The sequence below is a fragment of the Tasmannia lanceolata genome, unplaced genomic scaffold, assembly GCF_043159265.1.
Source record: "Tasmannia lanceolata isolate RefF3 unplaced genomic scaffold, GAP_Taslan_0.1 ptg000006l, whole genome shotgun sequence".
In the NCBI taxonomy this organism is placed as follows: Eukaryota; Viridiplantae; Streptophyta; class Magnoliopsida; order Canellales; family Winteraceae; genus Tasmannia; species Tasmannia lanceolata.
The window spans coordinates 6,032,402-6,056,156 of NW_027518683.1; the positions used below are offsets into that span (position 1 = coordinate 6,032,402).

The following is a 23,755-nucleotide window of genomic DNA, read 5'->3' on the forward strand; positions in this document are numbered from 1 at the left end:
TGGGCAATTTTAAGAGACTTGATAAGCCCATTCGTAAATTGGTAACCCCATTTTGATACAAGATAACCCCAATCTCAAATACTTGAAAACCCCCTTCCAAAACTCTAGTACCCTCGGTCAATTTTCAGGGACTTGATAAGCCCATTCTGAAATTGGTAACCCCATTTTGATACCTGATAACCTCAATCCTAGAGACTTGAAAACCCCCTTCCAAAACTCCAGTATCCTCGGCCAATTTTCAAGGACTTGATAAGCCAATTCAGAAATTGGTAACCCCATTTTTATGCTAGATAACCCCAATCCCATAGACTTGAAAACCCCCTTCCAAAACTCTAGTACGCTTGGCCAATTTTTAGGGACTTGATCACCCCATTCGGAAATTGATGACCCCATTTTTTATACTAGATAACTCCAATCCTAGAAACTTGAAAACCCTCTTCCAAAACTTTAGTACCCTCTGCCAATTTTCAAGCACTTGATAAGCCCATTTTGATACTAGATAACCCCAATCCCAAATACTTGAAAACCCCCTTCCAAAACTCTAGTACCCTCGGCCAATTTTGAGGGACTTGATAAGCCCATTCTGAAATTGGTAACCCCATTTTGATACCTGATAACCCCAATCGTAGAGACTTGAAAACCCCCTTCCAAAGTCAAAACGTGTTGTATATGCCAAAGGGTATTTTTGTCCAGCTTTTACTGACAAGACCTCTTTTGTCTCCCGTTGATAATTTTTGAAAAGCATGGGTCCTGTTGATAATTTTGCCTAATGTTTGTCCCCCATTGGTAATTGGTCCATGATATTATACAAATCTATCAATGAGCCAATCGGATGTCTTGGTTGTGATGTTGATGGGCCGGATCCGGTAGTCACTTGGATAGATATATCATATATGGACCATGTATGGGTTAAAAGATCGAATTTGGGTCTGATTAGCCTAGTGGCCTAAAACCCTATAAATGTAAATACCTCTCTATTAAACCCCTGGGCTATGTAAAACCCTATTTTAATGTAAGTTTCTCGATCTCTTTGTATTAGAAATACAGAGAAGAGGGCGAGTGAGAGAGAAGTTTGAGATGTCACCAAGTCAAGTAACCATGTGCTGGGGCTGGAAAACAAGGAAAAATACCCGATTTTAAATGAGAAATTTTCTCTCTGTGAAGCTCCGTCTCTGTCTCTCTCTCTCAATTAACCTAGAAATTGTTTGTCATGCTTGTTAAATGTGCCCTTGCAAGAAAATGACACCTCCTATGTGCGACCATTATTTGTGATAATAGCACTTCTCCGATATCAATTACCATTATTCTAGCGAAATGATTTCAACACAACTATGTTTTGATACATGCGATCATGTATCTTGTTTTTTAGCATTTAACTGTCATGCAAGTGCTTTTTGGGGACCTAAAAACCCTTTTACAGCTCTTTAAATATAAAAGACAAGAAACATGAACGTCATGTATCAAAACATGTTTGTGTTGAAGAAATCGTTTGGCTTATTCTAATATATAGAATTTAGAGATTTGCTAGGGACCATCACAGAAGGTATTTCTCGGTACGGTCGGCTGTTGCATGAGTGGGCAGCCGAATATGGTAAGATTTTCTCTTAATCATTAATTCATCTGATGTGGCTGCTCTCTCATGCTCTCTCATGCAACATCCTTACCGAGAAACGCCTTTGTGATGGTCCCTATCAAATCCCTATAATTTAATTGGGCAAGCTTAATCCAATCCATTATATTTTTCTTTCCCAAACCTCGGAAAGCCCAGCACAACGCGTCACGTATCCAAACATTCCAACATAAACCAACTCATTCCAGCTTGCACCCTTAAAAGTTAACCATCTAACAAATGGCCTCCAACTGTACAAGTCTAAGAGTTATTTAACGTAAAACGAGCAGTTGTCGATGTCGATGTCGATGAAAATTTCATACAATTTGTCCGGTTAGAAAATGGCCTCCAAATGTGCAACTTTTAAGAGTTAAACCCAAAATGAGAAGTGGAATATATTTATGAATATCCCATACAGTTGGACAGTTTGTTTGGTTCTGGAACTTGATCTCCTCCTTTTTTTGGTTTGACAATTGTTCCAATGGAAGGAAAATGATGAGACGGATATCAAATATTGGGGGTGATTTCACTTTGAACAAGAGGAAGGGGTGTGAAAATATCACATTAGGGATACACCCTTTTTTTTTGCATAAGATGAGTTGAACAGCATCAAAAGATAAACCTTCTTCGACTTTGGATCTTCTTGTTGTTTCTGCGTAAGTAGAGGAAGCAAAAATAAAATGGCAGGGAATAGGGAAAAAGGGATACGTTGGATGAAGTCAAGACGAGGAAAAAAAAAAAAAAGAGCAAGATCTAGGCTAAGGGGATCAATGTTGGTCCGGACGGTCGGCCGTCCGCCGGATAACGGAAGCACTTGTGGAGAGGTCAAGCCAAGGTCGTTGGCTCTGATACCATGTTAAATTTAGAGAATAGAAAATTTCTATTATTTTTGGATGGATTACAATCAAGCCCAATGAGTGTTTATATAGAGAACACTCGAAAAGATAAACATACAAAGAGATATGACATGATTTGGGGAGATAATCCTAATCTAATCTTGTTACTTAATCTAGCCTTCTTCCTTAATCTAAAATCCAACCCAATCAATCTAAAATCCACCCCAATCAATCTACGATTTGATTTTATTCTCTAATACTCTTCCCTTCCTTCCTTCTCAGCACCTCTCACACAATTGGGCCCACGCATTTTCCATGGAATAACTTTTCATGGTGTTCAACACATGGCCTTAGCGTATTTTTATTCCTAGAACAAATATTTACTACACAATTTTATTTGTGTCTTACTTTGTAAATAGCTTAAATTTAGGGAAGTGATATATATGCCCCTTTTGATTACTTGGAAAACCTAGCAACAGTGACTGATTGACTGCATAGGGGCTATGTACTTCGCATCTGAAGGATTCCATGGGGTTGATTGCCACGTACACTGCTGTTGGGTGTCCCACTCCCAAGTAATCAAAAAGGGTGGATATTTTACTTCCCTAAATTTAATGTCCATATTATTATTATTATAATTATTCATTTACTTTTCAAAAAATAACATGCCCTTTTTTTTCCTTTCTAGGGTTTATAGGGCTTCCTGGAGTACAGCAAAATTACACTTCTACCCTCACCGCTTTTGGGTCTTCGTGTGCCACATCACACATGTCGGCTTCTCATTAGGTGGCAAAATTTACCCCAACTTTCCCATTATTTCATCTTCAAATCTCCATTTCCCCTTAATTTATCAGAAGATGACTTTAGAGGACCAATTCTGTAATCCGATATAAGTTTTGGACAATTTTTCGGGTTTACTCAGTGTTTTGACCGGTTTTGGGATGACATGCCGGGACTAAGTAGTGTTGGGTTGCATGTTTTGACTATCACCTAAATGTTAAAAGGGGCCAAATTTTATGGATTTTGTCACCTGTATCACTTTCCAGTTTCCACGAAAACAATGTGAAAAATGACAAAAATTTGGGGGTCCTCCAACCAAACGGAGTATGGTGATATAGTAAGTAAGTAAGTAGGGTAGACAATCCCCAGCGACCTTTAAGTGTACGGCGCATCTACTCGACGACTAAAGCAAGTAGCAAGGGAACCCTGGCTTTCTAACAAGCGGGTTTCTACATAGGTCAAAACACAAAAGTCACCCACAACAATCCTTATTGCGAAGAGATAACAGTAATTGGGCCCACCTACATGATGCCCATGATTTGGACCGCTCATATAAAATGGAGATGCCACGGTCAGACAATCCTAACCATTCAATTGGATAACAATTCTCACTCCACTCGTTTCATTGGCCATCTCCAAAGTAGGTCCCACCAGATGAACAGTTTAAAATCATACTAGCTAATTAGCTATGTTGGTGGGCCCAATCACAAGATGTCTCTTTACTGTCTTACAGAAGTGCGTCTCACAGTAGATCTCGCGAGTGTAATGAATGACTAGAGCGTTTTAGTTATTATAGTTTCCACGCGTTTTGTGGGATCAACGCGTTTCCTTCCTAAGATTTTTCTTCCCTTTTGTCGCTTCCAAGTAACGCAATTTCTCTCCTGTTATCTCTCTCCTCGCGTCTTCTTCACCTTCTTCCTCATTTCCTCTTTCTATTTTTGGGTAAATTCCAGTCTTCTTCCTCTTCTTAGAAATAAGTGAGGTGTTGACCCTTGTCTTATTAGCTGTACTCTTCATCTTTGGCCTCCTCAACTCCTTCTATTTCCCTCCCACCAAACTCATTTCATGGGTCTCTTCTCTCATTCCAAAACCTTCTTTCTCCACCACCACTACTCTCACAACACCCATGAAGAAGAATCCGACCCCGTCGATAAGGCCGAGCTCAAATTGGCCTTCTCCACTTTCGACAAGAACGGAGATGGCTTCATCACCAAACAAGAACTGATAGAATCTCTAGAGAATTTGAGCCTCTTTAGCAGTGATAAAAAGGTGGCAAACATGGTGGAAAAGTTTGATTCCAATGGAGACGGCCTTATAGATCTACATGAGTTCTGCCAGCTTTACAATTCAATGGGGAGAAGAGAAGAATCTAGTGGTGGGAAAGATGAAGTTGAGGAATTGGATGATTTGAAGGAGGCTTTTAATGAGAATGGAGATGGGTTGATCAGTGTTGATGAGTTGAGACTATTTCTTTCGTCTTTGGGGCTAAAGCAAGGGATGCAGATTGAGGCGTGTAGGAATATGATCAACAAGGTTGATAAGGATGGAGATGGGATGGTTAATTTCCATGAATTCAAGCTGATGATCGAGTCAGGAAGGCCTATTCATGTCTCCTAAACCAGTCTTCCCTTCTCTTGTAACTTTGTAAGATGTCTTTTTTTTTTAAGTTGTATATTGTCTTTTGCTTTCCTTTTGTCGCTTTGCAGATGATCTTAGCTTGGTACCAAGACCATCGATCTAGACCCGTAGATCAAAGATTGACTCTTGGATGAAAGATAGCCCAATGATTGTAACAATTGGACAATCCTGACCGTCCATTAATTTGTCTGAAAATGTGGGGTCATCTGAAAATGGGCAATGTTCAACATTCAGCAGGCAGAAGTCCCATTGATCAGATGGTTAGGATTGTCTGGCTGATACAATCTTTTGGCTATGGGTCATCCAATAGGTGGCCCCATCTGGGCTGTTCTTTGTGGGGATAGTAAACCAGGGATTACTTTATCCTTGGATAGCTTGATATCCTCCTTTGGCTCCAAGAGCAACCCCCTTGGGCAAGGCATACCTCTGCCACATGGCCTGAATGTCAGATCAGCCATAGAGGATGACTTTTCAGCAGATTTTGTTATCATTAGGTGGCTTGTCTGACATGCGACAGTGCGAAATGCCTTTTGCGATGGATCGCTAGCAAATCCCTTCTTATATACATGAAGAGGCCGTTTGGACACGCGGATTTTAGAATCCAGGTTTTAGTTTGAAAACAGTTTAAAAGATGGTTCATGATCAAGCTGCCGCACTCTGTCGTGGCAGCGTTTCTTGAATTTTAAGTGAGAAATCAGGTTTTAGAATTCTCTCCCACATCCTAAGACTTCTAAAACCTGGAAACATGGGACCATCTTTTGCTCTCTTGCTCTCGGAAAGAAGGGCAGAAAACGACGGTTGGTCTCTTTCTTCACTCTTCTCCCATCTACAATTTTGAGGAAATTCAGGGTCCTAAAATCCACGTATCCAAACGGCCCCGTAATGTTATTTTCGTATAATCATATTGGAAAAAAAAATGGTTAAATTTTAGGGAAATGATATCCACACTACCATATTTTGAAAATGGCACCACTCTGTTTTATGTCTAATTGGATGTTAATGTCATCTGGAGTACTGCAACGGCCCTGAAAACCTATTCATATTGGCACTACCATTTTTTGATAATTGCACAAACTCAGGTTCTTTTTTCTTATTTAACTGGCTTCGGAGGGGCTTGTACGGAACTGTAATAACCTTTGTCAGCTGTTTAAATAATAAAAGAGACACGCTGAGTTTGTGCATTATAAAAAATGATAGTGCCAACATCGGTACCCTTAAAAAGGCATAAAACAAAGTCTGTAGTTCAAATCTTCATTTGCACTCCAAGCTTGGTCACTAAAGTCAGGGCGATGTAAGAGAAGTTAGACATGAAGTATTGAGAATGAATCCTTAGATGTTTGATACAATATCCCTATCTTATGGGCATGTCCAGCAACCATGGGGTAGGTGGGAAGTGGCTAGAACGGAGGGTTATGGTCATCTCAGGGCTTCCCTTTTCCATATTTTCCTTCACGGCAATTGAAATTTGATGGGGAGAGCATTTAACCTCCCGTTCGCTACTGTAATCGATATTTCAAAGAATGTGAAATTCTAACATCTAGAAGGAATTAATTTTTCTTAGAAAATATGAAAAGTATTTCTGAAAAACAATTGAAATTTGACGAACCATTGCAGTTGCATGTGAGAGCAGCCACATATGAATTAAATGAATAAGTGGGTCAATGCGACTGCTCTCTCTCATGCAACAGCCTGTCCGCAAAATGCCTTTTGCAATAGTCCCTAGCAAATCCCTAATAACAATATTACCTACATCCCAAAATGGACGGCCATTTCACGGAATCCTGTTTTCAAAGTGTTTTCCTATAAAATTAATGAAGAAACAAGTTCAACCCCATATTATAAATAATAAAAATAGAGTTAATACAAAAATAATAATAATAATAATCATAAGATCAATCTCAGATTATTAAAAAAATCTCCCTATAAGCTAATACTAAAATAAGAAAACCTAAACAAACCTCCATATGTGGCATACAAGCTGTACACCAACACCCCAAAGATGTATCATTCTCAATTCATACGTTGACGTTTGGCTGGCCCCGAGGGAAGTTCAGTTGGAGGGTTATCGCGAACACCACTAGTTGGAAGGTTATGGCAAGCACTGGTTTCATGAACTTGGTCTTCATCATCATTGCCATGTACATCACCATGAGAAGTGGGGTGTGCATGAAGTGCTGATCTACAGGGCTGGTAATGTTATCAGACAAATTGTAACATTCTCGGTTGCCCACAAGATAGTCTTCTTCTGTGATGCCCAATCCATTGGAATTATCTTGGTTGCCAACAGGATAGTGTTCGTTTGGCGTATGGCAAGAACCTGGTTCAGGAGCTAAGTTTCCCCTTAAGGATTGGCTTGCAGCTCCCATTGCCAGAAAGGCGTCAAACGGATCAACAGACAGTGGTTGATAACATATGATTTTCATTGAGGACCCATCAGGTTCTGCAGAATAATAGGAACAAGAAAATGAAAGCTCATCACTTGATGTGCCAGTAATTGGTGGAACTGTCTCTTCATTTGGTGTGTATGTTGGTTCACTAGGTGCAAGTGTCTCTGCAGTACTACCACAGCCACCAACGAATCCAAGGTCATCAATTTTTTCAAAATATTTGCAGCACTATCAACCGGCATCGGCTCAGGCGGAACTGGCATTGGCTCAGGTTGCACCTCCTCCGCCACCGGATAGTGTCCGTTTGGCGGATGGCAAGAAATTGGTTCAGAACACAAGAAATTAGGAAAATTCTGCTTACTTTTTTATTCACCACCGTTCAAGATATACATTAGATTCCTAGATTCAGGACTCTTAACAAACTACAAGCAATTAAAATAAGATAACATAAATCAAATAGATAATGCAAATCCAGCGTCAACGGACTCCTACAAATCAGGGATTCAACATTCCCTCCCCCTTGAAACGTGCCTCGTCCTCAAGCCGTTCGTTGGATCCTTCCGTACTTTTTGGTCGTTTTGTCATTTACAACCACTGCTCTGTTTGGATGATAGTAAAATTTTTGTCCCATCTCATGTTTGGTTTCTTTTTAGCACTAGAATATTTTTAATCCCACTCTTGTAATGATTGCGTTTGTGGTGACAGTAATTCCTTACCGATCATCTTCCATTCGTTTATGATTTATTTGTAAATTAATTGTTAGTATTGTTCAATGCAATTGAAGTATGTTCTTTATCAGCCCAAGTCAGAAGAGTAACTTATCTGAATTTTCTTAACGGTGCCATCGAATCTGCTAATCTGTTAGAGATTTACAATGGTTGAGGTTCTTTCCTTTAATGCCTTCAAAGATATCTAAGTGTGAAGACTTGAATACATTTTTAATCTCAATATTATTGACTACATCTCAGTCCTTTGTTTTTTTGTTTGAGAATTCACCATCTATTTCATTGATGTTCTCTATACTTTCTCATTTTTCATATTCTTGTTATTTTTATATTTTGTCTTTTTAAATATCATTTCTTACAGCCAAAAGGCTGTTGGATCACTTCCCACCAGTCATTTTGGCTGGATTAGGTGAGGGTCACTTCCCTATGAGTGGCGACTAATTTATATATGTAAACATATTTGGATGTGGCAGCTTCCTTCAAAACTGTCTGACTGATATGGTGGAGAATGCCTAAATTTTTCAATACGAAATCAATTTATTTAAATGGTTTCAGAGAATTAGGTTTTTTGTGATTGATGTAAACTTATTACCAGTTTTCTATATTTGGTTTCATATTTAGATGTTTTGGTTCTAAATTTTGTATTCGTGGATTGGATTGGTTTCCGTGTTGTTACATGAGACCCATTGCTTAATTGGATTTCCTTTCCCTTTTAAGCAATCAGTTTTAGAACTTGGGGTGTATTCTATTTCCCTATGATTTATTTACTATCTAATTTGGCATCAAATCAGGCAGGAAACACTTGCCAATTTGTCCCCTATGTAAAATTAAAAGCAAATCAAATAAGAGTAGCTAATATTGTGAAAAAATGTCTCAACTTATCTTTTGGTGATTCTCATTGTATTAATTGTGTGTTCTGTAGGAGCTATATGCTTGAAGAACTTTTCATCTCATTATGTTTGACACATGCCATGTAAATTATTCATTTTTAGTTTTTCCCACACTTTGTTGAACTTCACTTCTTTATTTGGTGTTCAACATGTTGGTTTTGTTGGATTGTTTCATGTGAGGATATAGACTCCTGCTCATTATATCAACTGTGTTCTTCTATGCTTGAAAATGACATCCATACTTTTCGGTCCATCATGTAACATATGCCATGTAAATTATTCATTGCTTGTTTTTTCCCTGTTTTGTCGATTTCTGTTTGTCAAAAGATTTTTAATTTTAATCCCTTTTCTTTTCCTATCTCCTGATGTGTTTTTGTTTTATTTGTCTTGGTGCCTCTGAAAGCAAAAACTGACATACTCCAACAAATGTGAATTTAATTTAATTTGCGGGGCATTGGGGTTGTGTTGATTTCAGGGAGAATCTTTATTAGAAATGTCCTTCCTTTTTTCTGATTTTTAAGGGGTTAGGGTTTCTTTTGAACTTTACTCTTTCTTTTGGATCCGGGTTTGATTTGGGCAGCTCCTGCGTATTCTTCTCATTTGGTTAGAAGTTTTTTACTGGTTTTCTCATTCGTAACTGTAATTTTTCTCGGTTTTCTCATTTGAGTCCCTGTTTTCTCCTGGTTCTGGCTGTGTTTCATTGATAAACAAAAGCAGGAGCTTGGTGATGTTCGGTCATTGTATCCACTTCCAGAGCTTTTTTCTACTTTTTTCTTCTGGGCGCCTCAAGGTTGGCCAAACACTGCTATAAAATATTCATGTGTTATGTTGTTATGAAATTTGGGCCGAGTTTGTGCCTTTGGGTCCTATTTGACATTTATATTTGAATTGATTTTGTTTTAGCTTTCAAATTCACTCATACACCTGTTCAAACTTTAAATGCAGGTTCAAACTTGCTAATCCCATACTTTTCAACAACAAAAAAATGTCTTGCTAATTCCTTGAGAAACGAATTTTGCCATGCCTTAGAATCATTGGTCAGACTGAAATTTATTATGAGGTAGACAACCTATCTTCTATATTTGGAATAATTTTCTCTGTCAAGAACCTCCTTTAACGCTTTTGAAATGTTGTGGGGTAGGGTGCTAGAGAATTTGGAGACTTCCAAACACGTTTGTATTACATGGAGCAGCTGATATTTAGTGGCTTGTGCAATTTACTTGGTTGCTGGCTGGTATTTAGTGGCTTATGTGGGTGCAAGCAATCATGACACCAAGACATAGCTCATGACTTGCTTGAATTGAATCCTTTTTATGCATGGTCTTTCACATCTTGAAGCCTATACATGTTCAAATGACCCATCTTCTGGGACCTTCTGGGCAAAGAAGGTGAATTTTGCCAAGGTATCACACGATTCACCCAGTGAGGTCCTGAAGGACTCCAAAGAGATGTTATCTCTGCGGATTGAGCTCTCTGGTGGCGAGCTTGGTGTCGACGGAGGCGTGCTCCTTTAGTGGAAGGCTGATTTTGGGAGTTATTGAGCGCTCGAGAGCTGTGTGATACTTGGCACCACATCCTTTCATCAAAAGTCTTTGGACGATGGCAATTTTGAGTCTGTCCCTTGAAGATCAAGGCAGTATCTCGGAATCATTCTACACTAATGGGGGATTGAAATTGTCACTTTAGAAATACTATCCCATATTCAGAGGCTTTTGGAGCGATAAGGTATGCCTTTATCTCTACCGTTGTTGGTTGTATCTTGCTAGCTTAAAATGAATGAAAAGAAATGCTCTCTTGACATGCAGTTGGAACTTGCGCTTCTTAAGCTATCTTCCAATGAAGGTCTTTATAGTTTTGTGTGTATTTTTTGTCGTTACATTATTGATTTTCTTTCTTGTCTTTATTTTTTCAGTATGCCTAGCCTTGGGTAATTTGTTTTAGGAGTTACATGATGTCATGAGCGACAGAAGTACAAGTGGGGGCTAATTGTTCAATACTTCAATTGTCCAAACTATGTATCTGCTATGTGCGGGGCCTTGCTACTTCAAGTGGGGGCTAATTGTTAACTCTTTCTCTTCTTATGAAATCTTAAGATATTAGATATGGGTTTCTTTAATTTTCTTGGTTTTGATTGTCTCTAACCTTTCTATTCAATTCTTGTCAGAGGTTAGATGGATGCACAACAGTAGCCTCTGCAGCAGGGGATGAGACATTATGATTTTGGAATGTCTTTGGAACTCCTAAGTAGTCCCCACAAAGTCTCTGGTCAAATCAACAAGTGATGCATGGCTATTCGCAAACTCACCGCATCAGATGAAGAGTTAAAGCGATGGCCATTTGCGAACCTAAATCACATCAAATGAAGAGTTCAAGAGATGGTTGAGTTTAAAAGATGGGCTTGTTTGTTTGGTATGGGAGAATTTTCAAGGAATAATTTCCTTTTCTTTTTAACAGTGTTCTTCCCATTGTGGGAACCTCTGTCATTCATATGAAGTATTTTTCTGTATTTTTATAAAGTATTTTCTTCAAAAACATGTATTTAGTTCATGCATTTCCGTTTTGTTAAGTAAGCGATTGGTGTAACTCAATCTTTGAAATAACATAAGAGGCATTCAAGATATGATTTGACAGTATTACCAGTTCAAAAAAATTATTATTTGGCAAACTTTAAAATTATTATTTTGTTCCAATGCAGATCAAACTCAACAAGTTTCAAGGCCTCCTTCTCCAGTTCATATATCCAGGAGAGGATTTCATATTGGTCTTCTCCAGTTTAGATATCCTGGAGAGGATTTCGGATTGGTCTAGGTACGATTGTCCATAGAGCAGCATCAGCGACATGTGTCGCAAAGCAACAAAGGATGTGTATGCCGCTGCCACAAGGAAATAGGATGTTGAACCATTGCCCCTCAAGTGCTGCTCTCTTAGCCCTGGGAACACATTGCATATAATCTTTTGTTCAAGGTAAATTCTCTCAGCAGTAAGATATTATGGTTAAGAAAAAGAAAATGGTTGGATTGAATGATTAGGAAGAGATACTTAATTTTAATTGTCTTAATGACCAAATTGCAAAACTACTTATTGCTTATTCAGGTTGTCGGTCGATCAGACTTTCTCATGCATGTTGGAATTGTTGGATTAATTCAAGAGACATATGCTTCTGGGTGCCAGTGATATGGCGTTATTGGATTATGTGTATGCATTGTACATAAAGGATAACCCCAACTGGTTTGAGACAAAGGCTTAGTTGAGTTGAGTTGAGTTGAGTTTCGTACATAAAAGATAAAGAATATGTTTATGGCCATGGTTCAACTTGCTTCATACAGATTTGCTTCTTTTATTTTTGTGGCTAACTTTTGAGTAAATCAAGATCTTAGGTAGTCATGTTTGAACATAATATGAAATGGGTAGGGAAATTGGACTTTACAAATGGTTCATGATGCTAAAAAAACCTATATATTTGGAGCTTTAGTCTCTCTAATTTGGAGTGCATGGAAAACATTCATAATGCGTCTTATAAGCTGTATTCTTCTAATTAGTCCTGTCATTTATAAATACGAGCTACTATCTAGAGATGTCAAGCGCTAGCCCGTGGCGTATGCTCTGCTGAATCCCAGCAGCTAGGAATGCCCTGGTTCTGTGTAACGATATGCTTGTCCGTGGCCTATGCTCTGCTGAATGCCAGCAGCTAGGAATGCCCCTGCTTGAATCGTATATTTCTTCGATGTTTTACCTTGGAGGTTGCTTGTGTAGTTTAGGCATGTAGTAATCATTGCTATCTCCCTTGGAGTTCTGAAACCCAAGTGATCAATATAGTTTACTTCCTAAATAGAAGGAAATGGAAGGAACCAGTAGTAAACCTTGCAATTGGAATTGAGGACAAGATCACATTGCATTTGTACCACTTTTTCTAGCCCAAGTATGGAGTTTTTGTTTTTGGGTAGTTGCAGCAATGGTTTTAAATTTCGACCAAAACCTGAAATTTCGGGTGGAGACTGACACCGAAATCAATTAAACCCGAAACGGTCATTTATTTAGGCCGAAATTTTGGATTTTTTCTGAAATTTGACCCAAAAAATATGTTTTTTTTAATATTAATTTAATATTTCACTGAAATTTCGGCCGAAATTTAATATTGAATAAAATATTAGTTTCGGGTCAAGTACCAGATTTCGGTCGAAATTTCGAAATTTCACGGTCCGAACCGGTACCAAAACCGAAAATTTAAACCTTGGCTGCAAGTTTGCAGCAACATCTTATGTATGTATCTATCTCATCACGTATTTTTCAGTTTTACGTAGTAAAATACACGTGCACTTTTACCAGTAACTATAACGTTGTAGTCATTATTGCACTCGCCAAGTAGAAAGGGAGACGTACTGTGAGACGCGCTTCTGTAAGACAGTAAAGAGACATCTTGTGATTGGGCCCACCAACATAGCTAGCATGATTTTAAACTGTTCATCTGGTGGGACCCAGTTTAGAGATGGCTCTAGAAAAACGCCAAATGAAAAGATGGAATGAAAATTGTTATCCAATTGAATGGTTAGGATTGTCTGATCGTGGCATCTCGATTTTGTACGAGCGGTCCAGATCATGGGGCATCATGTCGGTGGGCCCAATTATCTCTTCGGAATAAAGACTGCTCTGGCCTCTGGGTAACTTGTTAGAAAGCCCCGGTTCCTTGGTTCAGGAGTTAGGAGTCAAAGGTGAAGAGAGAGTGCGCGGTTGTAGATACACCGTACACTTAGAAGCTAAATGTGGGTCCTACCTCTCGCCTAACAGCAGTTTCCCGGTTTAATCTATAAAATGGGGCTTCTCTCAAAGGTGAGAGAAATATTTGGATAAGTCCAATAATCAGTTTTGGATTCAATCAATTCTCAAAATCCAAAACCAACAGGGCCTTAAAAACTTACAACTCATCTAGGCCCTGTACGTTTCAGAAACTGATTATTTGGCCAAAAATAAAACACAATTCTGGGCCAATAATCGGTTTCTTTCAGTTTTTGAGCTCAAAAATCAGTTATTGATTTTGAGTCCAATAATCATTTTTGGACTCAAAATCCAAAGACCTTAAAAACTTCCAACAACTGAACAGGACCTAAATATTGATCTTAAATAACCAGTTGATTTGTTTAAGCTGGTTTTAGTCTCTCTCTCTCTCTCTCTCTCTCTCTCTCTCTCTCTCTCTATATATATATATATATATATATATATATATATATATATATATATATATATATATCTCTGCCTAGCATCCACCAAATGCAGCAGAATAAAAAACTATTAAAAACTACAATTTATATTATATTGGCCTGGAAAACAAACACCATCCAACTACCAAAAAGGTCCAAAAGAGTATAATCAGACAGTACAAACCCCTGTAGATCATTGATTTAAGAATATTTCAGTATTTAATAAAGGATAAAAAAGTAGGGCATTTCACAAAAGCACTCAGAAATCATTAAAATTATAACACATGGTTTAACATACTAAACAAGAACAAACAAAACACAAAACTACACACCAAATCACTTCACATCCAAACCATGAGCTCAAATGGGCATACGATGATCTTCGCAATCAATAAGTGTGCATTGCAGACTTCCTCCAGTATATGGAGATAAATATTCCTCTTTATCAGATTGATTGAAGGTTCAATGACTTCCACCCTTGCGCATTTTAACATTGTATCTGCTCTCTAAATTACAGCAGTTCTGACTTCAAGATTTCAGAACCCGACATTGGTTTCGACTATTTTGGATCCTTTTCCTCTGAGATAAACTCTGAGCTGTCATCCACACCAGATGATCCTTGAGATCCACTTGGATCGACCCTAAACAATTCTTCATTTTCCAGATTTGATAGTTTCTCTTTTGACTCACCCTTGAGTAAGTCCACCACCTCAAGCATAGTGGGTCTTTTCTCAGGCCTACTCTGAGCACATATCAGCGCAACAAGCACCACCCTCTTTAGCTCTTCCTCAACATATTTTCCGCTCAGCTTTGGGTCTGCCACTTCACGAAACCTCTTATCCCGAGCCAGTGGCAGTGCCCAGTCAATGACGGTGCGCTTCATAGTAGCACTGAGTTTCTCTATGGGTTTCTTGCCACTAGAGAGCTCTAGCAGCAATATCCCCAAACTGTAGACATCACAGCTCTCTGACGCCTTCCCAAACATGGCATATTCAGGGGCAAGGTAGCCGAGGGTGCCTTTAACCCTTGTGGTAACATGAGTCGCACCATCTGGAATGAGCTTTGCAAATCCAAAATCGGCAACCCTTGCCTGAAAATTCGAATCTAGCAACACATTACTTGCTTTGACATCCCTATGAATAATATGAGGCGTTGCATGATGGTGAAGATAGCTGGATGATACAAGCAATGTGTTAGCAGATCCCCAAGTTACATAATGAATTACAAGAGGGGGAAATCTGAATTTGAGACTTACGCAATACCCTCAGCTGATCCAATTGCAATATTCATTCGCCTACCCCAATCAAGAAGGCATTCGGATGAATGCTGTCCGTGAAGATGCGAGAGGATGCTCAAATTAGGCATATAGTCATACACTATAAGACGCTCTTGCCCTTCGGCACAGTAGCCACGTAAACTCAATAGATTTTTGTGTCTGACCCTGCCCAATATCTCCACCTCAACAGCGAATTCCATTTCAGCTTTGTTGCTCCAAACCTTCAGTCGTTTAACAGCAATCTGCAAAAAATATATATTATAGTTACTGGCACGTAGCCTGTTTGGGAAACAATGATATAAGGGCCTCTTTGGATGCTAGCAAAATTGATCCTTGTTAGCAAACAAGATCATTTTAATTTAATCTTATTAGCAAATGGGACATCAAGGCCCTTTGGAAGCAATTAGTTAACTATATCATTTCAAAAATTATTATAGCCAATACTAGCGAATAATTACTTCAAAACCATTTGCATATAAGATTGTTGCAAGTAATGTTTCGAGGTATCCAAAGAGGCCCTAATACATAAGGTTAATAAACAGCAGCATTATATTGGGAACTGGAATATAATGAATAGTTGCATTATGATGATAGAAAATAACAGCGACATAGTACAGGAGCAGAAACTAAAAAACTCTGCTCAAAACCGGATCGACGTTTTCCGGATTTTTAGCAACTTCTCATCACCGGACACACTAGTTTCTGGGATTTTTTTTCCTGGTTTTTAGCGACTTCTCCCTCATCTCCACTTGGAGATGCCGCTTTATCATGAAAAAAAATTCCTGGCAGCCAAACATGCCCTTAGAGGACCGACACTTCCATTGTGGCCTAGGTCTACGAAATGCTTGCCATCTCCCTTAACAAAGAGCTAAGACAGTTGAGTTTAATTGTCACAAGCTGGATATAAAGAGGAGAGCAGCAAGCAAGACCCGTTGACATGAAGAGAAATGTGTTTTTCCTTCAAATAGAAGAGAAAAAAGAAAGAAAGAAGCATATTTTACATGTTTAAATGAGAAACAAAATTGGATGCTTAGGAATAATTAATACATTACAACTTACAACACAATAATCAAGGGTTCATGACGCAATGCATCCCTCTGCTTAAAGTAATATAAAAAGGTATCGATAAGAATAGAATAAGCAAGAAATAGTAAAGGGAAAGAATTGACATGACAAAATGGTTAAACTGCCCTACATGACTTTAAATATATCATAAACTATTTTAACTTTGTGCAACACAATTCAATATGTTAAATAAAAAAATCTATAAACACCAATGATGCAAGACGTTTACAACTTGCTGAAACTTCAACATCACTCAACATCAAATCTGATGAAAAATGGTAAAACTGTCCTGCATGACTTTAAATATATCTTAAACTATTTTAACTTTGTGCAATACAATTCTAAATATTAAATAAAAAAAATCCTTTCAGCAAGACATTTCACCTTGCTGAAACTTCCACATCACTCTACATCTTAGTCTATTCTAATGAAAATTGAAATAGAACACCCTTCTCCAAATAGAGACCAATACATCCTTTCCCATGCCTATTTTTCTCTAGAATGAAACACTTCGGTGCCATCCTCCATAAACATTAATTGTTTAGAACACCCTATATATTGCAAAGGGAAGAAGAACATCCTTTCACAACCAGAACAAAAATGCTTTCATGTTGGGCACAAGATAAAAGTAGCATAACGGATACAGGTTCCAACCACCACCACCACCCCTCATAATTTCGATCAAATCACACATCTCTCCCCGGGTTGAGGACTGACTTCTATCATAGGTTATGTTGCTGAGGATTCTATCTAAATTCCGTTTCCACCAAAAGTCCAATCGCCAAAGTTGTTGATAGCATGCTACCATTTTTTATATTTAATTCTCAAGGCACTAGTCTCGCAAACATATAAGAGGTTATGTAAGCTTTGTTGCGAGTTGCTACTAACTTTGTCAATTTATATGGCCCTTCACTTTTCGTGAAGGGCTGAGATTAAAAACCAAATTTGTATATGGCTGACATCAGTCACCCAAAAAACAGTTCAACTTTTGTGCAATGGACGTTAGAACACCTAAACATAGAAACCCTGGAAGATGCCAGTGTTCCAAGATTTCAACAATTGATCAACCTCTTAAGGGGGAGTTCTCCATCTAATCACCCATGACATATGGTCAAGTAGTGCTCTCGCCTCCTCTTCAATTGGAAAAGTAGGGCATTTTACACCACTTTTCAAGGGAATCTACTTGAACCATTTTCCTTCAAACACATTAAACTCATTTCTCGAAGAATCTAACTGCCAATTTGTCCGAGTCAAACTTTCGTATCAACACTGTATAAATGAAGTATGTTTTGAATACAATCTGCATAAAGGACACAAAGGACCTTGATTCTTCTTCTTCTTCTTCTTGTTCCTTTTTTTGAATAGCGAAGAATTAAATTAATGAGGAAAAAAGACACAGGAGGACCCTGGCAATCGAGATGATCAATACAATACAAAGGAAAACAACAAATAAAAGCTCACAATACAAAGACTTATCAAAGGGGGAGAAAGTCAAAGGTTTCCAAAGCCGCCCTGGAAACTCCCTCCATAGAAAGCCTATCGGCCTTACTATTTGCCGACCTCTAACATGAAGGAATGATACAGAGGATCCCTCCACACTATCCAAGATCCAATGAGCAAACCGCCAAGAATGTGGAGAACTCCCCCTCAACCACCTAATAACGTTGAGAGAGTCTCCCTCCACCACTACATGGTCAAGAATCCTTGGATCTATCATCCTCAAGCCTTGATGAACCGCTCTAATCTCCGTCTCATTAGAGTTCATAATCCCAATTGGACCTGAAAAAAAGCGTTTCCCATGCTCGTCTCGCAGAAGACCACCTATTCCATTCATACCTGGGTTCCTATGCTTGATCCATCAATATTCAACTTGAGAAACCCGCTGCAAGGAGGCTCACATGCCTGTGAAGTGGTCGACCTTTGATCGGTACTATTGCATACCTCTCTCCAACCTTACCACAAATCATACACTGGCCCAAAACAGAAGTTGGGCAAGACCTTGGCCCAGGAGATGATCAGCTCTAATACCTTAATGCAGAGCAACTGAGGGGACTTCACTAAACCTCTGAAAACCCTGGCGTTCCTTTTCTTCCATAGCACTAGATGGTAGATAGCAGTATCACATTCCATAATATTTTACCGTTGCTTTACCAAGGCACGTGGGACCAACTTTCCAACAAGTCTAAAAGCTTTGCAGGGAAAACCAAAGAAATACCAAATCTGTCAAGTATGCAACTCACACAAACCTTGTGGTTTTGCAATGAATGAATATGTGGTTAAGTGACTCACCCGCCTCCACACATAACACGCAGTGGTTTTCTATTGCGGAGGTGGTCCACTGGATCCAAACCCTTTTGTCATCTCCCGATTTCTTAATGTAGCATGAAGCTACCAGCTGCAAGAGCCTCGCTACTCCAATTCCCTCAACTCAACTCAACTCAACTCAACAAAGCCTTTGTCCCGAGCTAGTACTCCAATTCCCTGCCAAAAAAAAAAAATTCCTTCCAATGCTAATCATCCATACTGACCCATCCCCTTCTCTCTCTCAAAGCAATCCTTAATCCAAGCCTCCTTATCTGTCACCACTGCATACAGGTCTGGGAAGGCTTCTTTCAGAGGATCGGCCTCTCCAAAGCATTTATGTTCCCAAAACTTTATTTCTCCCCATAATATGCTCTGAACCTGACACCTTCGGAAAACTTGCTCTTTTGGATAAGAATGTCCCTACATTTGCCATTCTTCTCTAGAAAAGCCTTTCATCTGATTCTCATTTCCCTGGAAATACTCCAAATTTCTCTCCAAGGACCTTGATTCTATTAGTAAAGACCCTTAAGCAAGGTTTATATATAAATATGAAGGTCATGATTTTCTCCCTTTATGACATTGACAGAAGAGGGAAGCCTATAAACAGAATTTACCACAGGAAAACTCATGGTATAGGGCCCTAAACCCCTTGATCAAAATATCCCAAGATATATGAAATATCATAGCAATCAATAGAAAGTGAACATGCACAAGATAGAAAAGGAGTAGAATAAAGATTTGTAGTAACGAGTTCAATGACTTACCCATAAGCTACATGGATTCATCATTAGAACAGCAAAAGATGTCCTACCTTATACTTTTCCGACAATTTCGCCCACATAACTGGTGTTATCATTAGAATGGAAAACAGTGCCCTAACTCATACTTTTCTGGTGAACCAAATTCCGTTGCATGTAAACAACAAATCTTAATTTTCCGTATATTTTAGATCAATTGGACAACAAACAAATACATCATTATAGATTGCAATGCACCCAAAGAGGTGAAGATAAAATATTCCTCCTCAACACCCTTTCACGAATCTAAGTATTCAATAGTACGTTCCCTCAAACTGCTACCATAATGAGCTAGGAAAACCATAATACGAAACCCGTCTCAACTCATAGAAAGTAGTTTTACGCCCATAGACCACGTTGTGTCCTGCACTGTGAACGACTTCCTAGAAGAAAGTACATGCATCTTCCTCTTCACGACCTCTGTGAGGGAAGGATTTTTTAACTTCCAACTTTCCCAGCAACCACCAAAAGGATACCTCTGATGTTATTCAATTTGGAAACGGAGGTAAAAATCTCCTAAAAATCAATTCCATACACTTCCATGTATCCCATTGAAAATTGATGGTCCCTGTGCCTTCCAAATTTTCTATGATTTGTGTACACGGACACGAGTGTCGAGTGTCGAGTGTCGGACACGCCAAACTCCAAAAAGTTAGAAACGGGGGCACGGCTAAAATAGAAAGTAGATATACTCATGATTTGTGGACACGGATTTCTATGCCGAGTTTTAACAGGGATACGAGATATCTAACATGGCAACCCCTAAAAATTTAGAAATAGTGTCACACTCATACACATGCATGCGTTTAAAGTTACTGACACTTCTAGCAGTACACTTAAAAGTGTCTAAAGGAGTGTCGACAAGTGTGGACACGGGTGTCGGCAATAAATTCAAAGTTTCAGCCAAATCATAGCAAATTTCAAATTATGCCATCAAGTTTCTACCTAATAATAATAATCCATTTGCATCTCACTAATTACTCTCACTCAAGAAATAAGATTGATCAATCCCAAAAATAGATCTTAGTATCGGTAACAAGGAATAATAAAAAAGAAAACATGGTCGTTTGAGGGGTCAGCGGAAGCTAAGCAGGACTTTTCGGATTTAGAAAGCACGTCATATTAATGAAAAGAAGGTTGAATTGGATGTTCAATATTTATATATCTATAAAGGGTTATCTAGTCAATGTACTCTCCGAAATGGATTGATCTTTTATGCTCGGAGGAGAAGTATGTGTCTCTAATGGGACAGATGTAATATTCCAGTTATGGTGACTAGGGGTGTTCATTATTCGGTTATAGCCGAATAACCGAACCAAATTGGTTTGGTCGGTTCGGTTCGGTTTTTTTTCTTTTCGGTTCGATTTCGGTTATTTTTTTTTGGAAATTCGGTTATTCGGGTTCGGTTTCGGTTATCAAACCATTATTTTTCCAAAAAAAGTGTTATATGGTCACCCCGTAGGATGATCAAAACCGTCTATTTGATTTATCACAACTTAATTAGGTTGTGCTCAAAAAATCATTTCGATAGGATGATCCTAGCCCTCCGATCCAAATCAAGATTTTGCTTTTTTTCCTCTTTTTCTCCCACTATTCGGTTATTCGGTTATAACCGAATCACCGAATTTTTAATCGGTTCGGTTTCGGTTATCGAAATTTGATAACCAAAATTATTTCGGTTATCAAATTTCGGTCTATTCGGTTCGTTTATAACCGAACAAACACCCCTAATGGTGACACTAGCACAGAGAATCAAAACTGATTCACTCGTTGATTATGGATGGATGGTAAACCTTCAATATGTTACCAGGAATTCTAGCTTTAATAATCCAAGATTCAATTCAAAACTGAACCAGAATGAAGGCTCCCTGATGATCCCTACTTGAACTAGAACAGGTGAATTAGTTTGGACCTTCCACCGAACAATAAAAGAAATGATTTTAAGAATGTTACATGATGGCAAACAGAAATTTCATTTGTAGGTGAAACACATATCTCCTTTATGAGAAAAAGGATCCCCGCAAACATGAAACCAACAGAGATAGGTCCTGACTTGTCTATTGCAACATTGAGCACATTTGAAGGAACAATACCTTGAAGAACATGAAAATGAGATTCCCTACACAAGACAACTGTGATAATTTGATTAATCAAAACAAGCAACAGTTAAGCCAGTGTCACCCCGTAACTCTATAGAAGCTTTGCTTACAACGGAAGATTACACGCAACTTCATGCAACTACAAATTATCACACAAATATTATTTGTGTTTCATAATTTCATTGGGTAATTCAACAGCATCAAGAACAGTCATCCACTAATGAAGCAAAGAATAATCTCAATGACATACCATCAGGGAAGGCCTCACATAGGCCATCCAGAGTGCATTGGTTAAGAACAGATAACTATGGCATATGGTGAGATCTGCTTTTGCAAGGCCAATTGAGAGGTGTAGACTGTATTGGAATTGGAGTGCCTTCAATTTCCTGAAACTCACTAGTCCTTTAATAGTAGAAGGTGATTTGGTCAATATTATTAGATGGGCAATTAAGGTTGTTTTGCTCATTGAGCATTTGTGGATGTTTTGCAACTTAGGCACTTGTAGATAAGATGTATTGAATTGCCTCTTCCTTCCCATTCAAGGTTTACTTCCATCATTTTCATAGGGAGGGAAACAAGGTTAAGGATTCCTTGACTAAGGATAAAATCTCCCGCAAAATGTTTCAAAATGATTGGGAATTTGTCTCCTCCTATAGCTTGTTTCTATTGCAATGTTTGTTAGATTATGTCTCAGGCAGTACAATTTTCTGTAATTTGTAAATTTTGGTCAATTCAAAAAATACATCAAAACAAAGAAAATAACTAATTCTAAATTTCACAGAAGCCTCTGTAAAGCATCAGCAACCAGCAACACTAATTCCAAAAACTATCCCAGTATCACACAAAATGGTTTCTCTTGCTTTTGCAGAATTTAGTAAAAAATGAAGCATCGCAACAATTAATACGTAGTAATCATAGAAAAATATTCTTATAAAAAAATGTAAAAATTATTTGTTATGAGCAAAGTGAAGGTTGTAATAATGTTGCCCATTCAATAGACAGAACATAAAATTATAAACTAATTTAGGTTTCTATTTAAAGGACGAGAAAACCCAATTAGCAGTGTCTTTGCATAACAGTCATTTGCATTGTGGAATCAGTGACAGACTCCAACAAAATATAACATAACAAGGAGTAAACACGTCTAAATCAAAATGAAAAAGGAAAACCCAAAACCCAAAGACCAAAAACCAAAAACCTTACTTGGGATCCATCCCACAACTGGCCCCAATACACGCTCCCAAATCCCCCTTCTCCCAACTTATTATCATAGTTGAAGTTGTTCGTCGCCGAATGCAATTCCTTCAAAGAAAATATCCTCCAAGTCGTAACCTTCTTCCCCTGTTCTCTCCTACAATTACAAACACACCCATCACAAAATAAAATAAAAATAAACCCCTCCTCTTAAATCTCACAATCAAATCCTACGCACAAAAATAAAAGAACTAAACCCAATTTTTTCTACAACCAAACTATCTCAGCACAACGAATCCTCACAAAAGAACAAAAACCCAGATAGATAATAGAACAAAAACAACTGATCAAACTTGAAGTATTATAATCCTTTCTCTATAAACCTACCGATCCGAATCCTTCCTGTAACAGAATTTGAAGCAGAAATCCATTTATCGATGACCCGATTTTGCAATCCAGCGAGACTTCACCTTCTACTTCATCAGTAGAGAGAGAGGAAAAACAAAGACTTTTGAATCAAAGGGTTTCCTTCACATGCATTTCGCGTTTCTACAGCAGCCATTTTGGGCGAAAATGATGGGCCCATACGCGGAGAAATTTGGAAACGACCTTTTAATTTCATAAAGAAGAGAACATATGATATGACATGAAGAGATGATATTATAATATTTAGGGGTGGGGGTGGGATTATCAATTTTGAGGGTGAGAGAGAATCATCTTTGCACGAAGCCAATAAGAAGAAAATAAAATATGGGGTCGTTGTTTTGTTCCAACTTATGCGTATTCACGTCACTGCAACGAGCACATATATGAGTTCTGGATTATATTTTTATGAATCGTTTTTGTTACTTCCACCACTCCAGCTAAGTTGGTATACCCACCAATCATTGATATCATTGGCAGAAAGATAAGACATCAATGGCTTTGTATTGCAGGGATCTTATTCACTTGTTTGTAAGG

General features: G+C 38.3%; 1 protein-coding gene, 1 long non-coding RNA gene and 1 pseudogene across 3 annotated transcripts; 2 read left to right on the top strand and 1 right to left on the bottom strand.

Annotated features, from left to right (window-relative positions):
- Positions 1–3,514: 3,514 nt before the first annotated feature.
- LOC143878156 (calmodulin-like protein 3 pseudogene) lies at positions 3,515–4,914 on the top strand (annotated as a pseudogene).
- A 4,377-nt stretch (positions 4,915–9,291) lies between these two features.
- LOC143878272 (uncharacterized) lies at positions 9,292–12,225 on the top strand. Of its 2 annotated transcripts, XR_013250913.1 has the most exons (8): positions 9,292–9,468; positions 9,583–9,655; positions 9,811–9,925; positions 10,007–10,590; positions 10,778–10,913; positions 11,030–11,274; positions 11,561–11,829; positions 11,959–12,225. It is a non-coding gene; the product is annotated as an uncharacterized LOC143878272 (long non-coding RNA). The 2 variants fall into 2 exon arrangements; XR_013250912.1 differs by having other exon boundaries at positions 9,293–9,655.
- Positions 12,226–14,232: 2,007 nt separating this feature from the next.
- LOC143879431 (PTI1-like tyrosine-protein kinase At3g15890) lies at positions 14,233–23,437 on the bottom strand. The gene is made up of 4 exons (XM_077381809.1): positions 23,183–23,437; positions 22,805–22,952; positions 15,316–15,578; positions 14,233–15,232 (listed from the first exon to the last, which is right to left on the bottom strand). Exons 1-4 carry the CDS (start codon positions 23,224–23,226, stop codon positions 14,620–14,622), a joined length of 1,068 nt encoding a protein of 355 aa, XP_077237924.1. The 5' UTR covers positions 23,227–23,437; the 3' UTR covers positions 14,233–14,619.
- Between the last annotated feature and the right edge of the window lie 318 nt (positions 23,438–23,755).

Coding starts and splice junctions, on each gene's coding strand:
- LOC143879431 (XM_077381809.1), bottom strand. CDS start 23,226: ATGGATTTCTGCTTCAAATTCTGTTACAGGAAGGATTCGGATCG. Junction 15,579..22,804: donor AGTTGTGGGATGGATCCCAA/GTAAGGTTTTTG, acceptor TATTTTTTGCAG/ATTGCTGTTAAACGACTGAA. Junction 15,233..15,315: donor GGATCAGCTGAGGGTATTGC/GTAAGTCTCAAA, acceptor TGTATCATCCAG/CTATCTTCACCATCATGCAA.